Source organism: Mustela erminea, chromosome 10 (genome assembly GCF_009829155.1).
Source record: "Mustela erminea isolate mMusErm1 chromosome 10, mMusErm1.Pri, whole genome shotgun sequence".
Lineage (NCBI taxonomy): Eukaryota > Metazoa > Chordata > Mammalia > Carnivora > Mustelidae > Mustela > Mustela erminea.
In genome coordinates, this window is record NC_045623.1 from 11,829,420 (window position 1) to 11,851,352 (window position 21,933).

Below are 21,933 nucleotides of genomic sequence, written 5' to 3' on the forward strand. Positions count from 1 at the left end.
CTAATACATGGAGAGTTGAATTACAAATTTTAACTCTGTGGAAGACATAGTATAGAGGAGAGAGTATGAAAAGAATGGTGGATAAATTTACCTTCCCAACTGTAAAGCAAGAATTAAAAATACTACTTCTCTTAGTAGTAGTATTATAAGATGAATGTATAGAACAGTTTGTGGCACATAGTAAGCCCTCACATTTTAACTATTGGCATTATTTTTATCAGTAATACCATCAGCATTTAAAAATTCTATTCAGGTTCATTTCTAAATGAACTGAATTTATTGATAAGTCAAGTTGGAGTAAGTTCCATAAAGGAGTACATTAACAAGTTGAGGACTCTGTAGAAAGATGAACACCTGAAGCTGGTATAATTAAAATCTGTATATTCCTGAGGGTATGAATAGGGTTATAAGTATTTGTTTTTCAGTTTCACAAATAATGAGACTTTTAGGTACTTCTAGGATATTTAAGTTAATTTTTGATGATTAAAATGATAGAAAATGACAATATTCAAAAGTATTAAATTGATGAATGAATAGTATATTATATATTAGACTATAAGGTAGTAGAACTTTCATCTTAAGAATCAGTGATACCAAAAGAAAAGGCTACTCTGAGGGTGTAGATCTAAGACAGCATGGATTTGAATTGCGAAGGTCCACTTATACAGATTTTTTCAATAAATACAACATTTTCTTTTCTCTAGCTAACTTGATTGTAAGATTATAATATGTAATACATATAACATAAAGCATGCTAAGCTGATTAAGCTCTGTATGTTAGCAGTAAGGCTTCTGGTCAGCAGTAGGCTATTAGCTAAAGCCTTTGGGGAGTCAAAAGGTTTACGTGAATTTTTTACTTCATGGGGGTAGGTGTTCCTAACCCCCACTTTGCCCAAGGGTCAACTGTATATCCCTACACTAATATATTGCATACACTATTTATGGATGGTTAATTGTTACGAAAAAGTCAGGATGTCTTAGTGATTCTGCTATGTTGTGGGTGATACTGGAGAGGGTGGGAGCTGTCTTCTCATAAATAATAGATGAATGTCCTTTTCAGAGAAAGATAGTTGATTCATAAGGCAGTCCCATATTTTTATATAAATACTTTGTACGTATTTTGCATATGTGTTTCTGAATCTTTGTAGAAAAGTAGAACAAGAGATTTATGTGTTATAAAATTATAGAGGGTTGGGGAGACTAATGATTTCATCTTCAGATTTATTTTAAAGTATTGAAATCTCCAGTAATACTTCCCTTTAGACACTCTTTTATGATCTGTCTCCATTTTTTAAATGTACATTGATTTATTTCTTCACAATTGAACAGCTTGAATCTAATGAGGATTTGACTGTGGCTAACAGTTCTCTGCTTTTAGCATGTTCAATGATTTTAGTCTGCGGCTGAGTCATTTTAAGTTGGAATCCTACATTATCATAGTAATTAACTCTCTTATTTTTAAAAAGACATCTTCCACTTACTTTAGTAAGATAAGGACAGAACTGAATAAAATTTTCAAATAAGTGCCCAAACAAGTGCTGAAATATAGACAAAGGAGGGAAAATTACATTATAATTACTCAGACTGTATTAAAGTTACTCAAATTTGAATTGGGCAAATAAAAGACATTTTAGAGGTTGAAAGTATGGGAAATAGTTTGTAAAGAAGTAGAATGTATAAAAGTTGAAGGCTACTTTCTTTGGTTGTTTAACATTTTATGTATTTATATTGGTGGGATCCCTCTCCCCACTCTGTGAAATAGGTTATTAGCTGTTTCATATCTGCAACTAAACCTTTCATTACCGAAATGGGGGCTTATACCTATTCTAAAACATATGGCACATTTTGTAAATGGATTGAAGTTGTTTTATACCCTTAATTCTGTACAGTAGGAAAACTGTTTTGGGAAGAACCTATGCGGGATGGGGGGGGGCGTGTATCAGAACCCACATTTGAAGTGATTAAGTTATAGGAGAAAATAAGTGCTTCAAAGCTTAATTCCTATTATTCTAACCGATAATTACTGTTTGCAACATTGTTCTTTTTTGCACATTGTTCTTAAAAAGTGTTTAGTGGATGCAGCATGCCATATTTGACACTAGACAGCAATTGCTGATGTCAGATGTTTATGTATCACATTCATATCATAGAAACTAAAGGAGATTGCCATCTAGACTAATAAACTGGCCTTTATAAATTTAATTTAAAATTACTACATATTCCATTCTTTATATATAACTTGTTTGGACCAAATTGACTGCTCAGGTCTACCGAAACATAAGTTGTACATTTTGACAAAGGTTTAATTTTAATTACTCTCTTTAAGTGCCCAGTTCGATGAATTTCTGTAATAGTTGATGATTCAGAGACATAGGATAAATAACCTAATGATGCATTTCTCTTATTCAGGATAAAAGAAGTAAATGAGACTAACAAACGAGTAGAACAGGAAATTAAAGTGGCCATTTTCACCCTTATCAATGAAATTAATAAGAAAGGAAAATCTCTCTTACAGCAGCTAGAGGTACGGTTCAAAGCCAAAATAAAACAAAAACTGCTTCTGTTGCTCTTTAGCTGTTTTTAATGTTTATTGAAAGCTCTTTTAGAGTGGTTGGGGGGGGCATGGAAGTAAAGAAAGTTAAAAACATTTTTTAAAATTTCATTTTCTATTGGAAAATAGAGCTTTATTGAGTTAGTTAATTTGCAGTCCAATTTAATAATACTGATTTTAGCTGCATAAATTAGGAGATAGAGTTGTCCTCTTAGGAATGAAAGAATTATTACTAAAATGTTCTATAAACAAAGACAAAGCCAACCTGCTACATCCTTCCCTTCCCCGAGATAAGGCCTTAATTTAATTTTTACATGTGAATGTCTAGCCTTTGTGTGTTTCACTTTTCTTTTAAAAATATTCCACAGTTTTGCTAAAAATGGTGCTCATTTTGAAATTTATAAACTTTAAACTTAATGATAATTTTGTTGTACTGTATTTGTGTTGCATATTTAGAGATTAATATGTAGATACAAATTTTTAGATAAGAATTCAGTCAATTTGTGAAATCCAAATTAAGTCTTGAACAAAGCATCCCCTCTACTGATCAGAGTTGATTGGTTTTCGAAATTTGGTGCTCTGTAGTAGGATTAGATGATACAGGTTTGTGTTTTCTGCACCATTAAATGGTAGCAATTTAAACTATGTATTTGGTTTTTTTACTTCCATTACTATTAAACCTCAAATTTTCCACAGTATTTTTTTTTGTCTGTTTCATTCCTTCACAGACCATTGTAGAAATATTAGACACATAGTTACATAGAAATGAAAGAAATTATGTTGGCAGTGTTATTTCTGAATTTTATCTTTTGAAATACATTTTTTTTTTATTGAGACACAGTTGTGAGATTAAAAGTACTCTCACACATACTCTTAAAGTTGGAGGTCTCTTTCCTGTTGTACATCCAGCTGATGCATTTAACTGTTAGATTTTTGTTTTCAAAAGGACTGTGAATGGAGAGTATTGAGCAGCAACTGTTTTTGATAGCCTTTTAAGTTACTGCAAGTACATTTTAAGTATAGGTCTAAAGTAATGTTCTTAAACTGTTTCAAGAATTTTTGAGTGAAAAGTTGCCTCTTAATACTAAAATATACAGAAATACCAAGTGATAAATCTGCCAAGTACTCCTAATATGCTGAATTTAAACAATAGATGTTTCCTAGTGTAATAACGTTCTTAAACTTTAAAATAGAGGTTTTCCTAAGCTTTGTAAAAGGGATAATTTCCAGGGAAGTTGTGAATCAAGCTACTATCAGTTGAATACTTTTGTCACCTGTTTTACATTACAAAATGAGCAATTTGTTTTCTTAGGGGAAAAAAATTGTCCAATAAATCAACTTGAGGCATTAAGAAAAGGCTAAGTACCAAGTAGATATGTTGTTTGGCATGCCAAATGTCAGAGTGTATATAGAACATCACCTGTTGCTTCTACGAGTTTTGTTCCCAGATAGTTTAACTTTACTTTGCAGCATTTCCCCCTGTACTCGTCCTTCAACTCTTACTCACTTTCTTGTTCTTTTATGAACCTTTGTCGTTTTAAAAGTTTCGCTAACTCTGCTCTTAGAACTTTCGAATTAGTTTCTCATTTTGTCTTAAGTATTTAAAGGAAGAGATTTTAACTCCAGCTTCATGATGCACCAGTAGATGGCACTTGCAACACAAAATTTTCTTTCGTCTGAAAAGTAGAGTTGAGTGTATCATATTTCTAAAGGTCAGCTCATTATGCCATAGATTCTGTGTATTGCATCAGCCTAATAGATACTGTTTTTAATAAGGACATTTTTATCTTCTGAAGGAAAAGAGAGACATCAACTAACATTAATATCTGTATATGGAATGTCCCTTGTTAGCTTAGAGAACTTAAGTTTTAGGTCTGCTTTTGTTAGTGAATTTTTTTTTTTTTTGATCAGAGACTCATTAAATAATGAGGTGCTTGTCAACTTATCCTAATTTTAAAAAGTAATGTAGGTATTCTGTTCCTTTGCAATAAAAATTGTGAGTTGAATTTTTCACATAGAATTTTTCATTGAATTCTTGTTTTGTTTCAGAACGTTACAAAAGAAAGACAGATGAAGTTACTGCAGCAGCAGAACGACATTACAGGCCTTTCCCGGCAGGTGAAGCACGTTATGAACTTTACAAACTGGGCAATTGCGAGTGGCAGCAGCACAGCACTACTGTACAGCAAGCGACTGGTGAGACACATAGTATAGTATATTTATGGTCTTTAAGTTGACTTATTAAGGTATTTCCTTCAGGGAACTGCACTTGTATGAAGTATAGATTTTGTATTTTTGCAAGTGTAACCACCACCATGTTAAGATACAGAAAAATTCCACCACTCACAAAAGTTTCCTTATTCCCCTCTACTCCTGACCCTAGGCAACCACTAGTCTGATTTCTTTTATTTTCTAGAATTGCATATGAATGGAATCATACAGTATTTACTGACCTGAAGATACCTTGTATCATAATGTAGTTTATCACTAGAAATATCAGAAGTTCAAGCATGTGCATTTGATTGCTTATATAGTTAGTCTTTTAAACACATACAGTTTCATCTGAGATTGACATTACGGGGCTACATGAGCTTTTTATGTCTTTATCATTTATGTTTTTGTGATACTTATAATTTTTAAGACTAATGTGAATTTTTTCCCTTTAAGATTACTTTTCAATTGCGCCATATTTTGAAAGCACGGTGTGATCCTGTGCCTGCTGCTAATGGAGCAATTCGTTTCCATTGTGATCCCACCTTCTGGGCAAAGAATGTAGTCAATTTAGGTGAGAAATAATTAGCTTTATGAATGTAACTGGGAACAGTGAATTAGGAGGAGAAAACATCTCAAGCAAATTTTAAATACTTAAAGCTTCACTCTAACGTGTAAATTTCTTGGAAAATATGTTCCTCATTGGAAACTCAACTTGAGCTATGTTCATGACATCTATAAGGATGTTGAGAATCTCCTATGTGTAGATTTTAATAATGTGTATCATTGCTAACGTTTCCTTCACATCTTTTAAAATTGATAATGACTATTTTATGTCGAAAACTTAGCAAACGGGGCTTCATTCTCTGGAGGAATTTATTAGATGTTTAGTAGTTTGCATATTAATTGTACCAAATTGTCCACTAGAGGAGGACTTCCAGGATGCTGATGTGTCAGAAAGTCATATACTGAGGAAGGTTTGAAAGATATGAGTGGCTCTTTTCCACATGAAAGAGAAATGGACTTTACTCTTGTTACTTCACAGTGTGGACCTCCTGACCGTAGGTGAGGGTTACAGGGAGACAGACAAATAGCTCAATTTACAACAAAGGGGAAAAACTTCCCGACAGTTAGAATTGTCTACAGATTGAGTAAACTCACTTTCAGCATAGGTCCTCACCATTGGAAGTTATAAAAGCAGAGGTGGATTAATTTCTGTAAAAATGTAGTCTTTGTGTACATTAAAATTTGGTTATAGCCTTAGATCAGGCATTGGCAAACCGTTTTTGTGTGGCATGGTAGCCAAGTTTGTTTTTTAAACAGACTTTAAACAAACATTTTAAAGGGTTGTAAAAACAAATGAGAATGAAAGAACATAGGGTAGATCTTATATGGCCTGCAAGACCTAAAATATCTGACGCATTAAAGGAAAGGTTTGCCAACTCTGCCTTGTATCAGACATTCCTAAAATTTGCTTTCTGTTCTTAGAAAACAGTGGGCTTTGTGAGAGACAAGGAAAATGTTCATTTTTAGAGACGTAAGTGGTTAAAACATTCCATGTTTCCGCAGACAGTTTTGGAGCGGTGTCATACTCTGCCCTGCCGGCTGTGGCAGTTCAAAGGCAGATGGCATCAGCATTAGCAATCTTAGGTATCCTTGAATCAGTCTGGGAGACTTGATTTTGACTGACTGAATGGGCCTCTTCTGCAGATACCTCTTTCAGATTTTTAAATTTCTATGCTTGTGTGTAAATGTAAATAAAGAATAAGGGCAGGTAATATAATTTATTCTGAAGAATCAAAAGTCAATTGTTTGTCTTTGGACTGTTTCTGATTTTTATTATCTTTAAACCTAGCTCCCATCTCTGCTGTACTGTCAGAAGCTTTGAGTGCTGATAGTTGTCAAAGGAGAGAGGAAAAGATAGTGACTAATCCACAAAGTAGATGATTTAATCATTTATATGCAAATTATTCTCATTTTTTAAATCCTTCAGGTAATCTAGTAATAGAGAGTAAACCAGCTCCTGGTTATACTCCTAATGTTGTAGTTGGGCAAGTTCCTCCAGGGACAAACCACATTAGTAAAACCCCTGGACAGATTAACTTAGCACAGCTTCGACTCCAACACATGCAACAGCAAGTATATGCACAGAAACATCAGCAGTTGCAACAGATGAGAATGCAGCAGCCTCCTGCACCTGTATCAACAACCACAACCACAACACAGCAGCACCCTAGACAAGCAGCCCCACAGATGTTACAGCAACAGGTGAGTATTATCACATCATGGCATGATTGGCAAAAATTATGAAGGCCTCAAGATTACACTCTGTCCTGTAAGGATGCATTACACATTTCAATGTTACTAACAGGGACAGAGCTCAATGGTTAGAGTTTAAATATTTGCTCTGGGTTTGGCAGGGATTTGGGGAAGATGTGAGAAAAGGTGTTAAATAAAATACTTACCATGGGAAACGAAATTAATTCACTAGTACTATGGAGGAGCAAAAGATTTTACTCCTCCAGACCAGATACTTTTTGTTTTTCATATGTGGTTTTGGGCCAGAAGGCCAGATAGCTTTTGCCTAGGATCTGATAAATTCTTACTTACTTACCTACTTACTTATTTATTTAAGAAGGGGTTAGGGGAGAGGGAATCTGGAGCAGATGCCACACTGAATGCGGAGTCCCACATAGGGCTTGATCCCACGACCCTGGGATCACAACCTGAGCTGAAATCAAGAGTCAGATGCCTAGCCGACTGAGCCACCCAGGCACCCCAATCTGATAAATTCTTTAGGTATTTGTTCAAATCATTTGCTTCCCTGTATCTCTCCTGATCTTCCCTTCCCCATCCAAATCAAAACCATTAATCCAGGGTTGGATAAGTTAATGTTAATAGGCTTTAAATACACACACACACACACATATACGGAGAGGAAGGGATTGGGGCTAGAGATGGGGCGAATGTGACTTACACTTTTTACTTTATGCCCTTCTGTCCTGACTGAATGATTTTTACCATAACATTTTATAATTGAAAAGTAAATTTATAAAAAATATTATGACATAAATGCAATTTCTGCCTTTTGTAGCCTCCAAGATTGATCAGTGTGCAAACAATGCAAAGAGGCAACATGAACTGTGGAGCTTTCCAAGCCCATCAGATGAGATTGGCTCAGAATGCTGCCCGAATACCAGGGATACCCAGGCACAGCGGCCCTCAGTATTCCATGATGCAGCCACACCTCCAAAGACAAGTATGCCTAGAGTTACATTTGTAAGAATCATACAATTTTCAAACTAAAAGACGTCATGCTTCTTAATCAGTTGAGGGTGGGGGTTGCTGTGTGGCCATTGATACCTTTGAGAATTTGATTGATGCTGTGTATCTTCTTGTCCCAGAAAAATACACATACACATGAATTCAGTTTTAAGAGTTTATTTAATGGCATTCAACTCATTATATACTGTGGGTTAAGAACCTCTAATCTAGTCTAACCAATTCATTTTACAGAAGTAAAAAACAAAGGAGCCTTGTTATTTATCTATAATCACAAGGGGTAATGGTAAAGTCAAGATTAGAACCTCAGTGTCCTGAAATTGTTCTTCTAATGTTTTAATGTGGTATTTGGAACCTAATCTATAAAAGGAACTTTGAAAACAGTAGAACTATGCTATATGTTATTTAATTATTTAATCCTCCCTCCTTCTCTTTGCATATTTTTCTTTTAAGGATATAGATGTGCCTACTCTTAAAAATAAATGTATTTAGAAACATATTTTCTAATTTTTGCCTGAATAGCAGGTTATATTCGAATAGAAGTTAGGATTATAAAATCAGGCTACTTTTACATGTGATTTCTAGTTATAAAAGAATAAAGTTAATTTTATAATGTTATAGTGATATTTCTCAAAGCATCCTTTAATGACCATCAGAATGGCAGGGGTTATTGTCAGAAATAGATTCTGAACCATAGTTACTGAAGCAGAATTTCTAAGGGCAGAATACTTAGAAATAATATATTTTTACTTAACTCTCAGATTAATCTGTATACTGAAGTTGGATAAACAGTCTCAGAGCAGTGGTCCTTCAACTTTTAGGCCCAAGTACCTCTGGAAAGACTTGAAAAATAAGTACTCCCTCACGTTTACAGTTGGCATTTTAAAGTTCTGTTATAAACTTAAGTTTAAATGGTTGCTGAGGACGTATTTTCTGGCATATTGTAAATATTGACTTTATAAAGTAAAACCTTTTTATCATTCTTATAAACCAATCCACTAGAATCCCAAATACTGTAGCAAGCTCTTTTTTGTTTTGTTTTGTTTTGTTTCTTTTAAAGATTTATTTATTTGACAGAGATCACAAGAAGGCAGAGAGGCAGGCAGAGAGAGAGAGGAAGGGAAGCAGGCTCCCTGCTGAGCAGAGAGCCCAACGTGGGGCTCGATCCCAGGACCTCGGGATCACGACCTGAGCTGAAGGCAGAGGCTTTAACCCACCAAGCAACCCAGGCGCCCAGCAAGCTCTTTTTTTGAAATCAAAATTTTATTGTCTTTTCTCCTTGGACTTGAATTGCTCTTCTATTTTTTCTACAGAATTTTATCTTAATGTACTTGCGTTTGATAGACTTACAAATCAGTTAGTTGCAGTTTTCTGTGGGAAAAATGTCTCTCAATTTTAAAAATTCTTAAATTTCCAGCAACAGTAAGACAGTATGTTAAACTTAAAAAGATTTTTTTCAAGACCAGATTTTCATTACAATAATTCCTAAACAATTGTTTAAGAATATTAGGAATCATAAAAGTAAAATTCTTCTGTGTATGCATTTCTTTATGAGATAGATGGAGTTATTTCTCCCTTCCTATTCATTTATATATACTGCATATCTGTCACTTTTAGATAAGTTAGAATTCAACATTAATTTTCATTACTGTTTTTTTCTGGTTTTGTTTTCTCATGATCCTCAGGAAATTTGTTCACAAAAGCCTGTATCTGGTAATTAAAAGAATTTTCTTATTTTCCTCAGTTGTTTGAACTTTTGTGGGTTATAAACAAATTCAAAATGAGCTTTTAGTACTGTTTCATAAATCTTTTTTTATCATTTGACAGTTTCTTCATATCTTTGGTTTTTAAAGTTGATCATCCGGTATCAGAACCCACTTACAGATCTGTTCCCAGGTTTTTGAGCTGGGTGCATGTTTTCATCAGTTTGACACTCATAGCAGTTATTTTCTGCCCCAGAGCGTATGCTAGATAAGATTAGGATTGGGTCGGAGGTATGCTGTTTTGAGGTTTGGGGGAGAAGGGTAATTATGAAAGAAGTAGAGGATGAGAACCTGTAGAATCTGGCACATTCCTAGGGAAATCAGGTTTTCTTTAGGGAAAAAATACTTACGAAGGTTGAAGAAATGGACATTAGTTTCCTTAAAGATGTTAACATACCCATGTACCCATTAGTATGTGGAAAACCCTCAAGTATTATCAGGAGACAGGTACACCCTTTGGAAGAGTGCAGAAGCTGCGGAATCAGGCTTCAGGGCTCCTACAGAAATCACTGGATGTTAGAATTTTGTGTTTAAATTTCTAATGATTTATTGATACATGTGTAATTTGTTTCCCAAAGATTCTTTTGTCTATGTTACCTTGAAAGATGGTCCTTCTAATGGTTCTTCACAATGAGACAAGTGAGGTATTAGCCACATTTCTAAATTACTGAGATGTGATGTACCTAAAGTCACAGAGTATTACAGTCGGGAATTGGTGTCATATTTCTATTTATACATTCATTGTTTTTTCTTACCTTATCAGTTATACAATGCACAGTAGTTTTTCACAATTATTTTTATTTTTAAAAAGACAAAAGTGTCAAAGAAGAATATAAATAGAGCAGTGGCTTTCCTGGTGTGATGTTTGAAACCTCTGGGGGCTTTCAGGTGATCTATTTATCTTTAGTTTTGTTCCGAATTAACATTATATTACCAGCATTCTATCACTAACATTCTATAACATTCTATCACCAGGTTGACAGGTGGAAAGTTATTGGCAAGTCTGCTTTTTCCTAACAACTACACAAAAATGAGTAGGAAAATGAAAAGCCCAAGTTTGAATTCTGATCTTTTTTGGGGGGAATAAGTTGGAGAAGGCTTACTCTTTTTTTCCAGTTTTATTGATTAATTATCAACATATATCACTGTATAAAGGCTTACAGCATAATGGTTTGATTTTACATATATTGTGAAATGATTGCCACAATAGCTTCTGCTAACATCCATCATGTTATATAGATAAACAGTTAAATAGATAAATAGTTAAATAAAAAGAAGAGAAACAAATTTTTTTCCTCCTTATAATAACTCATAGGATTTATTGTTTTCTTTTCATGTTTTTTATTTAAATTCTAGTTAGATAATATACAATGCAATATTAGTTTCAGGAGTAGAATTCAGTGATTTATCACTTACATACAACACCCAGTGCTCATCACAAGTACCCTCTAATGCCTATCACCCACCTAGCCCACCTCCCACCCACCCCCCTTCTCCACCCTTAGTTTGTTCTCTGTCTTTAAAGAGTCTCTTCTGATTTGTTTCCCTCTCTCTCTTTTTTTTTCTATTCTTCCCCCCCTTCCATATGTTCATCTGTTTTGTTTCTTAAATTCTACATATGAGTGAAATCACATGGCATTTGTCTTTATCTGACTGATTTTGCTTAGGATAGTATGACTCTAGCTCTACCCACATCATTGCAAATAGCAAGATTTAACTCTTTTTGATGCCTGAGTAGTGTGTGTGTGTGTGTGTGTGTGTGTGTGTGTGTGTGTACACACGTACCACATCTTTTTTAGGATTTACTTTTAACAGCTTTCCTGTATATCATACAACAGTGTTAAAACTATGGTTGTATTGTATATGTCACATCCATAGAACTTCTTATCTCAAATGGAAGTTTGTACCTTTTCCCATTGACCACTTTCAGTTCCCCCTTCTCCCATCCTCTGCCTTTGGAAACCACAAATCTGAATTGTTTTTCTGTGCAATTGCTTTGTTTTAAGATTCCACATATAAATGCGATCATGTAGTATTTGTCTTCCTCTGTCTTATTTTACTTAGCATGATGCTTTCAGGGTCCATCCATGCTGTGGCAAATGATTGCCTCTTTTTTTATGGCTGAATAATACTCTGTATACAAACACACTCATACACATTTTATACATGGCCAGACCCACATACATACCACGCCTTCCTTGTCCATTCATCTGTGCATGGACACAGGTTGCTTCTGTGTCTTGGCTATTGTTAAGATAGTGTTTACTTCTTTGTTTCTCAGTCACAGGTGTCAAACATTTGTGAATCTTCCCTAAACTAAAAAGTGTTGTGAAGGTATAGTTCATATTAGGATATCTTGGCAGATCATTTAATGATAACATCTTTTTTCTTAACAGCACTCAAACCCAGGGCATGCTGGACCCTTTCCTGTTGTGTCGGTGCACAACACCACAATCAATCCGACCAGCCCTACTACAGCTACCATGGCAAATGCAAATCGAGGTCCCACCAGCCCGTCTGTTACAGCAATAGAGCTAATCCCCTCAGTTACCAATCCTGAAAACCTTCCATCACTGCCAGATATTCCACCCATACAGGTTTGTATCTAAGTTGAATGAAGGATTTAAAACCTCATGTTAATTAAGGAGCTAAGGGTATATCTTTTCTTTCTTTTTCTTTCTTTCCATTCCCTTCCCTTCCCTTCCCTTCCTTTCCCTTCCCTCTTCCCTCTTCCTTCCCTCTTCCCTTTCCTCTTTCCTTTCTCCTTTCCCCTTTCATTTTTCAGGAGAAACGTGTTTTGAAATTTCCAAAGAGTAGAATATAATATTTGATTTTTAAAACTTATATATGCTAAAACCAGCATGCCTCAGTATTTTAAAGTTTTAAGATACTGGCTTTGTTAATCTTTCTGCCACTTGCCAACAGACAAACCTTGTGTTAGACAAAGTACTCGGTCTACAAATTTGGATCCAGAGAGGACATGCAGGACCAAAATGTGGTCATGTATTTGCCAGTCTTCTGTTAAGTCTAAAAGGGATGGTGTACCCCTTGTGCAAACAGGTTGGACTAAGAAAGGAAGAAGTTGGAAAGTCTAGAAATTAGGCACTTTGGTGGAGGGTGGTGCATAATGAGAGAGAAAGTGATACTGAAAAGTAGAGGATAAAAAAGCCTTCTGTCCCTTTCACCTGTAGCATTTTCCTGAAGAAAAATATCTTGTAGTACCTTCTGAAATTTCATGAATTCATTTGAATTAAAAGCATTTTTTTATATATTTTTAAGATTTTATTTATTTATTTGACAAAGAGAGACACAGTGAGAGAGAAGAAACACAAGCAGGGGGAGTGGGAGAGGAAGCAGGTTTGCTGCTGAGCAGTGAGCCAGACGCAGGGCTCGATCCCAGAACCCTGGGATCATTACCTGAGCCGAAGGCAGCTGATTAACCGACTGAGCCACCAGGCACCCTAGAAGCATTTTATTAAAAATCTTTTTGGTCGGGGCACCTGGGTGGTCCAGTTGTTAAGCACTGACTCTTGACTTTGGCTCAGGTTGTGAACTCATGGGCCCGTGTCAGGCTCTGCGCCGAGCGTAAAGCCTGGTTGGAACTCTCCCTCTGCCCCTCCCCCCTACATGCTTACTTCCTTGCTCGTGAATAAATAATACATATATATTATTTATTTATTTTGGATGCAGCACACAAACTATTTAATACAAAAATAATAGACAAAGTCAAACAGGCACTTATTAATAAGAGAAAAACTGACTAGAAGAAACCTATCTTAAACACTTGGCTGGCTCCATCAGTGGTCTTAGGTTTGTGAGTTAAACCCTACATTGGGTATAGAAGTTACTTTAAAAAAAAAATAAAAAACAAAAACAAAAACAAAAACCACCTTATTGTAACTTAATTCCAGTTGCATTTAACTGAGCTCCATTGCTGAGAATACAACTCATGCACAGTTATGGATGAATGATTTGTACATTTTCAGATATTCACTGAATACTACCTTACAACACATATATAGTAAATTTGAAAAAGTTTTAATTCATGATCCCCAGATATACTTCATTTTTGTTGATATTTTGGAAGAGGTCATTTAAGAGAACAGTCCGTGATTCTGGCTTATGGGTTGTGTAATGAACCCAACTTAGACTCTGTTGGACACCAGGTCTCTTCCACTTCCCTTCAGACATCAGATGGGTTTTGGGTACTTGTTTGGAAAGTTCTCTGGGTAACATGACATGCCAGTACTCCTTGTGCTCGTCAAAATACTTGTTCAAGTTGGTAGATTGGCTTTTGGGCAGGGCGGGTGGAAGCACTGAGGTGCTAGGAGTAGGCACACCAGACTGCTTGTTCACATCAAGCCAAGGCAATGACTTGACAAACAGCATTTTGTTTATAAATTTAAATATAGTCTTTGAAGTTCTACTGAGTCATCCTCACATGCATTGTATGAGTTATTCAGAGTCAAGGGTCACCAGGGGAGCAAGAAGCAGTGAAATTGATAAGACACTGGGGCCCTTGATTGCATTTTAATATTTTTATGTATTTAATGGATTTTATAAGAGTTTTAAAGGATGTTTCTTTAACTTTAAAATTGCTTCAAAATCACTAGTTCATTGTGAATTCTTTAAATCTCATTGTTTACCTAATATTAGGAGACATCTTTTTTGGCTGAGTGAATGGAAGTTGTATTGGTGCTGAAAGGACTGGACAATATAGAATGGGAAATTTGAGAATATATCTATAAAAAGTGGAATTTCTATTTTTAAGATTTATTAATTTGAAAGAGAGAGTGCACGCACGAGCAGGGGGAGGGGCAGAGGGAAAGCATCTCAGACAGACTCCTTGCTGAGCATGGAAACTGAAGCAGGGCTCTATCCCACAACCCTGGGATCATGACCTGAGCCGAAATGAAGAGACAGATGCTTAACTGACTGAGCCACCCAGGCACCCCTCAAGTAAAATTTCTAAGTCATGAGCTTACAGCTTACAAAGCATTTTCATAGGCAGTATATCAGTTTTTTATGTAAAATCATCTCGTGGTAGTGTGACACCCCTATTTTATGGATGAGAGTAAGAGGTTAGTGACTAGTCACCCACTACATGGAAAAGTTGGAATTCAAAGCTCAGACTCCACATTACAAGTTTGGTTTTCTCCCCACTATCCATCCTGATACAGTCCTGATTGTAGGCCTGGAAAGGTTTAGTATTGAGAGGTTTGGAGCAACTAGAGAGAGGTATGTATAGTGTTAAAAGAATCATTCAAGTTTTGCTAAATACTTAATATATGCTAAAGTCCTTGGTGATTGAGAATAAGAAGATAAATAAAACTTGGTTCCAGGTCTTAAGAAACTTTCAAAAGGAAAAGAAGTTTGCTACTGTCTTATTTAACATAATTTGCTAGGCTGTTTTGACCTTAGTTTGGTGCTTTCTGACAGAGACCAGATGGAGGAAATATAGATGCTACATATCTTTGAAAAGCTGGGCATCATAATCAGACTTTCTTTTTATCATCTACTTTTTTTTTTTATTAAAGATTTTATTTTATTTGACAGAGAGAGATCACAAGTAGGCAGAGAGGCAGTGGGGGAAGCAGGCTCCCCGCTGAGCAGAGAGCCTGATGCAGGGCTCGATCTCAGGACTCCCAAGACCATGACCTGAGCTGAAGGCAGAGGCTAAACCCACTGAGCCACCCAGGCGTCCCATCACCTACTTTTAAAAATTGAGATATAATTCAGATACCAGAAAGTCCAATTTTTAAAAATAAACAATTCAACGTTTTTAGTATATGTACAAGATTGTGAACCATTACCACTATTTCTATAACATTTTTATTACCCCAAAAGACTGTCCATTAGCAATCACATTTCCTTCTTTCCCAGTCTCCGGAAACCATTAATTTACTTTATGTTTCTATGGTTTTGCCTCTTCTAGACATTTTGCATGTGTGGAATTATATAATATATGGCCTTTTGTGTCTGGCTTCTTTCACTTAGCAGTGTTTTGTAGGTCCATCCTTGTTGTAACCTGCATCAGTACTTATTAATTCCTTTTTATGGGTGAGTATTCACCCATAAAAAGGAGTATTGTATGGGTGAGTATTGTATTGTATGGATATGCCACATTTGTTCATGGGCTCATCAGTTGTGGGCATTTGGGTTTCCACTTTTGGCTGGTAAGGAATAATGCTATGAACTTATTTATACAGGTTTTTGTATGAGCACAGGTTTTTGGTTCTCTGTGGTAAATTTCTAGGAGTGAAATTACTGTGTCTTATATTGTGTAAGTTTTTGAGGAACTGCCAAACTTTTCCACAGTGGATGCACCATTTTATATTCCCACCAACAGTGTGTGAGGATTTCAGTTTCTACACATTCTTACCAACACCTGTTACTGTCATGTACTTTTAAAAGTAGAGGTGGTTACCATGAAAGCACAGCTATAGTAGGAAGTAGTTAACTAAACGAACCAAGAACAGAAAGGGAAAGAAAGCTGTCCTCTCTTTTAAGAATCACTTACTTTCGGGGCGCCTGGGTGGCTCAGAGGGTTAAGGCCTCTGCCTTCTGCTCAGGTAATGATCCCAGGGTCCTGGGATTGAGCCCTGCATCGGGCTCTCTGCTCAAGTGGGGAGCCTGCTTCCCTCCCTCTCTCTCTGCCTGCCTCTCTGCCTACTTGTGATCTCTGTCTGTCAAATAAATAAATTTTAAAAAATCTTAAAAAAAAAAAAAAAAAAGAATCACTTACTTTCTCTCCTATCCCGTAGTTGCCATGGTGTAGTAAGAAGAAGCCTGGTGGAGGCTACACAGGAAGTAGACAAGGTAGCATTAACTATGTAATGCAACTCAGAAGTAAATTCAAAGGCAGTTTTGGATATTTGTTGATTTACCTTAATATAGTAGTCATGACAGCCATCCAGGATTAGAAGTTGATCTAAATAGAATTCTCTCAATGTAACTTGTATTTTATTTTGCTCTACTCTCCATTTCCAGCATAGTGATAATGAATGTTTGTAATTTATACCTTGAGGTGATAGATGATGAACCCGAATATGTTTTGAATTCATAAACGAATATTAGATTCTGTTCAGATTAGATTATAATAAATAGATCTAATATTCTTTTTTTTTTTTAAAGATTGTATTGAGAGAAAGTGTGTGTGAGTGGGTTGGAGGGGGCAGAGGGAAAGGGAGAGAAAATCTTAAGCAGACTACAAACTAAGTGCAGAGCCTGACAGAGGGCTCAATTCCAGGACCCTGAGGTCATGACCCTTGCCGCAATCAAGAGTTGGATGCTTAACTGACTGAGCCACCCAGGTGCCCTGATAGATATATATTCTAATGGTTTATTCTTTATAAAGAATTTTTCGTATTTGGCATACATAGTAACTATTTATCTGGATACTGTATTGGATATTATGAAGTTTTGGGGAAACTATGTATTTCTGATATTCATATGTAAACTTAAATGTTGTGGGGAACCCATTTCTGCACTGTGCTCTTAGTACTAACTAAATGAATCAGTCTTTTCTCCCCATCTTTACCAGTCTGATAGGTAAAACAATATTCTTGATTTCTTTTGATTACATTTCTTTTATTTGTATGCACGGTTGCCTTTTCTTAGGTTCAGTGATGATTTGTATTTCTTCTCTGGCTTGTCTTTTTCCTTTTAATTCATAGAAGTTAGTTATATAACACATGTTCAAAGAACATTGAATTAATAAGTGAATTAATGTTTTTCCAGTTAGACTTTTTTTTTTCTAGTTAGACTTAGAACTTTATTAATGCTGACTCTTTACCCATGTCCAGTGAAACCTGGGAATGAATGTGTCAGCTAGCATTTCCTTATTGGGGGCTGTAGTGATGTCATGGGGGCCCTTTTACGTACTTCCAGTTTGCCTCTTCAGAATCTGTCCACTCTTCTTGCCTTAGGCCTGTCTATCTGGCCAGAGATACAAATTGCAGGTAAAGTATAGGAACTGGTGATAGAGTTCTAGGTAACCTGGGACTTTCATGTCTTTTTTTTTTTTTAAGATTTTTTTTATTCGACAGAGATCACAAGTAGGGAGAGAGGTGGGGGGAAGCAGGCAGAGAGCCCGATGCAGGCCTTAATTCCAGGACCCTGAGACCATGACCTGAGTCGAAGGCAGAGGCTCTACCCAGGTGCCCCTCATGTCTGTTTTAAATCATCCCCTCCTCCTTTGTGTTTAGGTGTGACATTGTCCAGCTTCCATCTGTGGCCCATATTAGGAGCTCCCCCTCTTTAGAAACCCTCCACTTGATTAGTTGCAGCTAGGAATTTTCCTATAGTTCTAGCTTACAAGTGAATTCTTGGCCAACAGCTGTGATCACCAGCCAGGCACAACTCCTGATATTCCTTAATTGCCCTCCAATGAGCTCACTGCCTGCTATTACCTTCAGCCCTTTATGTTTCTAACATGAGGGTTTTTTTTTTTTTAAGATTTTATTTATTTATTTGACAGAGAGAGATCACAAGTAGATGGAGAGGCAGGCAGAGAGAGAGAGAGAGGGAAGCAGGCTCCCTGCTGAGCAGAGAGCCCTATGTGGGACTCGATCCCAGGACCCTGAGATCATGACCTGAGCCGAAGGCAGCGGCTTAACCCACTGTGCCACCCAGGCGCCCCACATGTTTCTTAAAGTGTTCAGGTTAGGCACTGACGTGATTAAATTTCTGTTCAGGTGGTGATTCTGGCACCTGAAATAAAGAAATAAAGAAAGGAAGACCAGATGGAGAAGGATGCTGATAAATAGGATTCTTCATCAGCTTTGAGAAAAAGCAAGAGTCAGTGTGTCAAAGCGATTTTATTTTCATAGAAGAGCATGAAGGATTTAGTGAATTGTTAGGTTTTGTCTTGAACTGCCCCAGGTATTTGCTGAAAAGTATTAATTATAACTTTGTTCACAAAAACTTATAAACTATGTGGGTCCTCAAGGAGAGGCTAAGAAAGCAACAAGTAAGCCAGTTTGATCAAATGATCTGTTTGTTAGTAACTGTAAACATAAGCAGTTATACTGATGAAATTAATAACTTCTCCTCTGCTTTAATCAAAGCAAATTTATCATTCATTCTTTCTTTTTAGTTGGAAGATGCTGGTTCAAGTAGTTTAGATAATCTACTAAGTAGATACATCTCAGGCAGTCACCTACCCCCACAGCCTACAAGCACCATGAATCCCTCCCCAGGACCCTCTGCCCTGTCTCCAGGATCATCAGGTAAAGCCATCAAAGGCACTGGCTCGTTTCTTTTGTTACAGCTGACCCTTGAACAACACGGGTTTGAACTGCACAGGTCCACATATACGTGGATTCTTTTCAGAGATTGCAGTATTGTAAGTGTATTTTCTCTTTCTTACGGTTTTTTTTAATAACATTTTCTTTGGCTTTACTGTAAGATTACAGAATGTAATATACATACCATGCAAAATATCTGTTAATTGACTGTTTATATTACCCTAAGGCTTCTGGTCAACAGTAGGCTTATCAGTAAAGTTTTTAGGGAGTCAAAAGTTATATGTGATTTTTGCACAATTGGGGGGTAGGTCAATGCCCCTAATTCTAACATTGTTTAAGGGTCAACTGTATATGTATTAGGTTCTCCAGAAAAACAGAACCAATAGGAGGGGTGTGTGTGTATAGAGAGATTTTAAGAAATTGGCTCACAGGATTGTTAGGACTGGCAAGCTATAGGGCAGGTTAACAGGCTGAAGACCCACGGCAAAGTAAATGTTACAGGCTTGAGTCTGGAGGCAGAATTTCTTCTTCTGTGGACCTCAGTCCTTTCTCTTAAGGTCTTCACCTGATTGGATGAGATCCACTGCACACTGTGGAGCTTAATTGGTTTAGGCAGAAACTCAAGTGATTAAAATGTTAATCACATCTAAAGATACCTTCACAGTAACATCTAGACTGGTGTTTGGACGAAAAATCAGGTAGCTATATTCTAGCCAAATTGATACACAAATTGATATACTCAAATCATACTTTTTTTTTGATGGCTCTTTCTAACTATATTTCTTCAAATACAGTTGACCGTTTTCAGCTAACTGAAGTAATATATGTATCTGTAGTATACACTGTTCAGAGCTGTTAATTACCCCTCCCTCAACCCCCAGCTGTTTTCACATTCTTTGCTAGGTATGTAGATGCATTTGCTTGTATTTTACGATACAGATGGGCAGTTGAAAAGTTCTTTGGTTTCACCCCATATTTATGACTTATAAGATATTGAAAAAATTAAAAAGTTGAGGAAAGACAAGTAAATTTTCAAATTGCAATTTTAAAACAAAAAAATTTACTGGCAACTATTAAAGTTATGATTAATCAACTCTATGAGATACAAATCTCTTCCAAAACCCCGTTGTTTTGTTGACCCTTTTATGAATGAATGATTAAAGCAACTCTGAACAGATTGACAGTGTAGAAGTGCTTATGGAGTTTATTTTTTTTGGTTTCAATTAAATGTAACTTCTTACTGAAACAGACCACCTCATTATTTCTTGAGTAAAAATAGTTCAAATTTAGATGTCTTTCATGAGATGCACCATTAATATGATTTTTAGTTGTAGAATTTTTAAAGTTTAATATAATTAATCCAGGACTTCTAAAAGAATGAGTAATTACTGGGACTCTAAGTAGGAGATTTACCAGATGGCTTGTGGCAAGATGGCACATAGCTTTCTCTTGACCTGGTAGTTCTCATTGATTGGATAGTGTTGCTCTGAGGAGGATTCTGAGAATCCTATCTGGGCTCAAGTGACAGAAACTGGTTGATGCCTGCCCTGCCAAGGGTTATACATGCCATCTCTGATTTTGACACTAAGCCTAGGTCTGATTTCCAAGAATTGCTAAATTACATTATAGTCATCTTTAATTCTATAAATACTAGGTGGAATTCTGAATATTCTTATCTGCATTGATATTCATTTTGATGTATTATTTTCTAGGTTTATCCAATTCTCACACACCTGTGAGACCCCCTAGTACCTCTAGTACTGGCAGTCGAGGCAGGTGAGTATTAACATTATTGGTAGTTTTTTTTCCCCCCTTAAGAAAAATTTTGAACATGTATTTTAAAAAGTAGAAAATTACCTTGAATTCTTAACGCTTATCACCTGGCTTCAACAATTACCAAGTTATAGCCTCCTCTGTGTACCCATACATTCCTCCCTGGTCTGGATTATTTTGAACCATTGCTATCTGCAGATATATTGACATCAAAATCTGTTTATATGTTGAAGAAATATATTGTTTCCCATACGGAGTTTTCCCCACCTTGTCATTTAAATATAGTATGTGCTATTTTTTTCCTCAGTGTTGGTAATTTTGATCGGGGGAAGGTGAGGCAAGAAGAACACTTCATTGATGGTGGCATGTACATCCATCAGGGGCATCTAACATTTGGCGGTTTTTGTTTGTGACAGCCACCATTAATTGATCTTTGCCTAGCTCTTTTTTTTTTTTTTTTTTCCCAACTAGTTGAAAAATAGTGGTATTTTAATTATTGTGTTATTTCTTTTCGTGTACCAATTTAGAATATCTCTAGAAAGAGAAACTTTTTTGTTACTGGCTATTTGGTTATAGGACAGGCGAAGAGATTCTTTCTCTTTATTTCTGTTTGTATAATCGTTGATTCCCAGCACCTTCCAACAGGGACCAGTGAGTTTTTATTATCTCCTGAACTCATATATTTAAACATTTTATATATTACTAACTATTAAGGATGCTATTTTTACTGAAGGGTTATATTGTTCAATCTTTGGCCTATCAGAGCTTTTTCAGTTTGGCTTCCTAGGCCTTTGGTATAACCCCAGTAGTCTTAGAAAGCTTCCTTATTTCTTGTTCTGAAATGATGTTCCAGATTTGTCTTAACATATTTCCTGCCTCAGGCCTAGAACCCACCATTTTTCTTAGAAATGGTTGTATTAGTGAGGAAATAGTGCTTGGAAACAGTCTTCTGGGCACTAGGGACACTAGCTGCTGCTGAGTTGTTTGTTGTGCCTTTTTGGTGAACATAGCTAAGAGATGGGATGATATTTGGAGTGTATTGACATAAGATAGAATAAATGTGTAAATGTTGCCTGATTTTTATACTTTAGTTTGAATAACTTAG

General features: G+C 36.1%; 1 protein-coding gene across 4 annotated transcripts in view; it reads left to right on the forward strand.

The window, feature by feature from the left end:
- The window catches only part of TRIM33 (tripartite motif containing 33), a 115,691-nt gene that overhangs the window by 78,554 nt on the left and 15,204 nt on the right, over positions 1–21,933 (forward strand). For all 4 annotated transcript variants that reach the window (XM_032361146.1, XM_032361145.1, XM_032361143.1 and 1 more), the window contains exons 6-13: positions 2,410–2,524; positions 4,601–4,747; positions 5,219–5,336; positions 6,756–7,030; positions 7,857–8,021; positions 12,204–12,404; positions 18,905–19,037; positions 20,768–20,831. In XM_032361146.1, the coding sequence (XP_032217037.1) occupies positions 2,410–2,524; positions 4,601–4,747; positions 5,219–5,336; positions 6,756–7,030; positions 7,857–8,021; positions 12,204–12,404; positions 18,905–19,037; positions 20,768–20,831 (1,218 nt within the window). The remainder of the gene's footprint in view (positions 1–2,409; positions 2,525–4,600; positions 4,748–5,218; positions 5,337–6,755; positions 7,031–7,856; positions 8,022–12,203; positions 12,405–18,904; positions 19,038–20,767; positions 20,832–21,933) is intronic.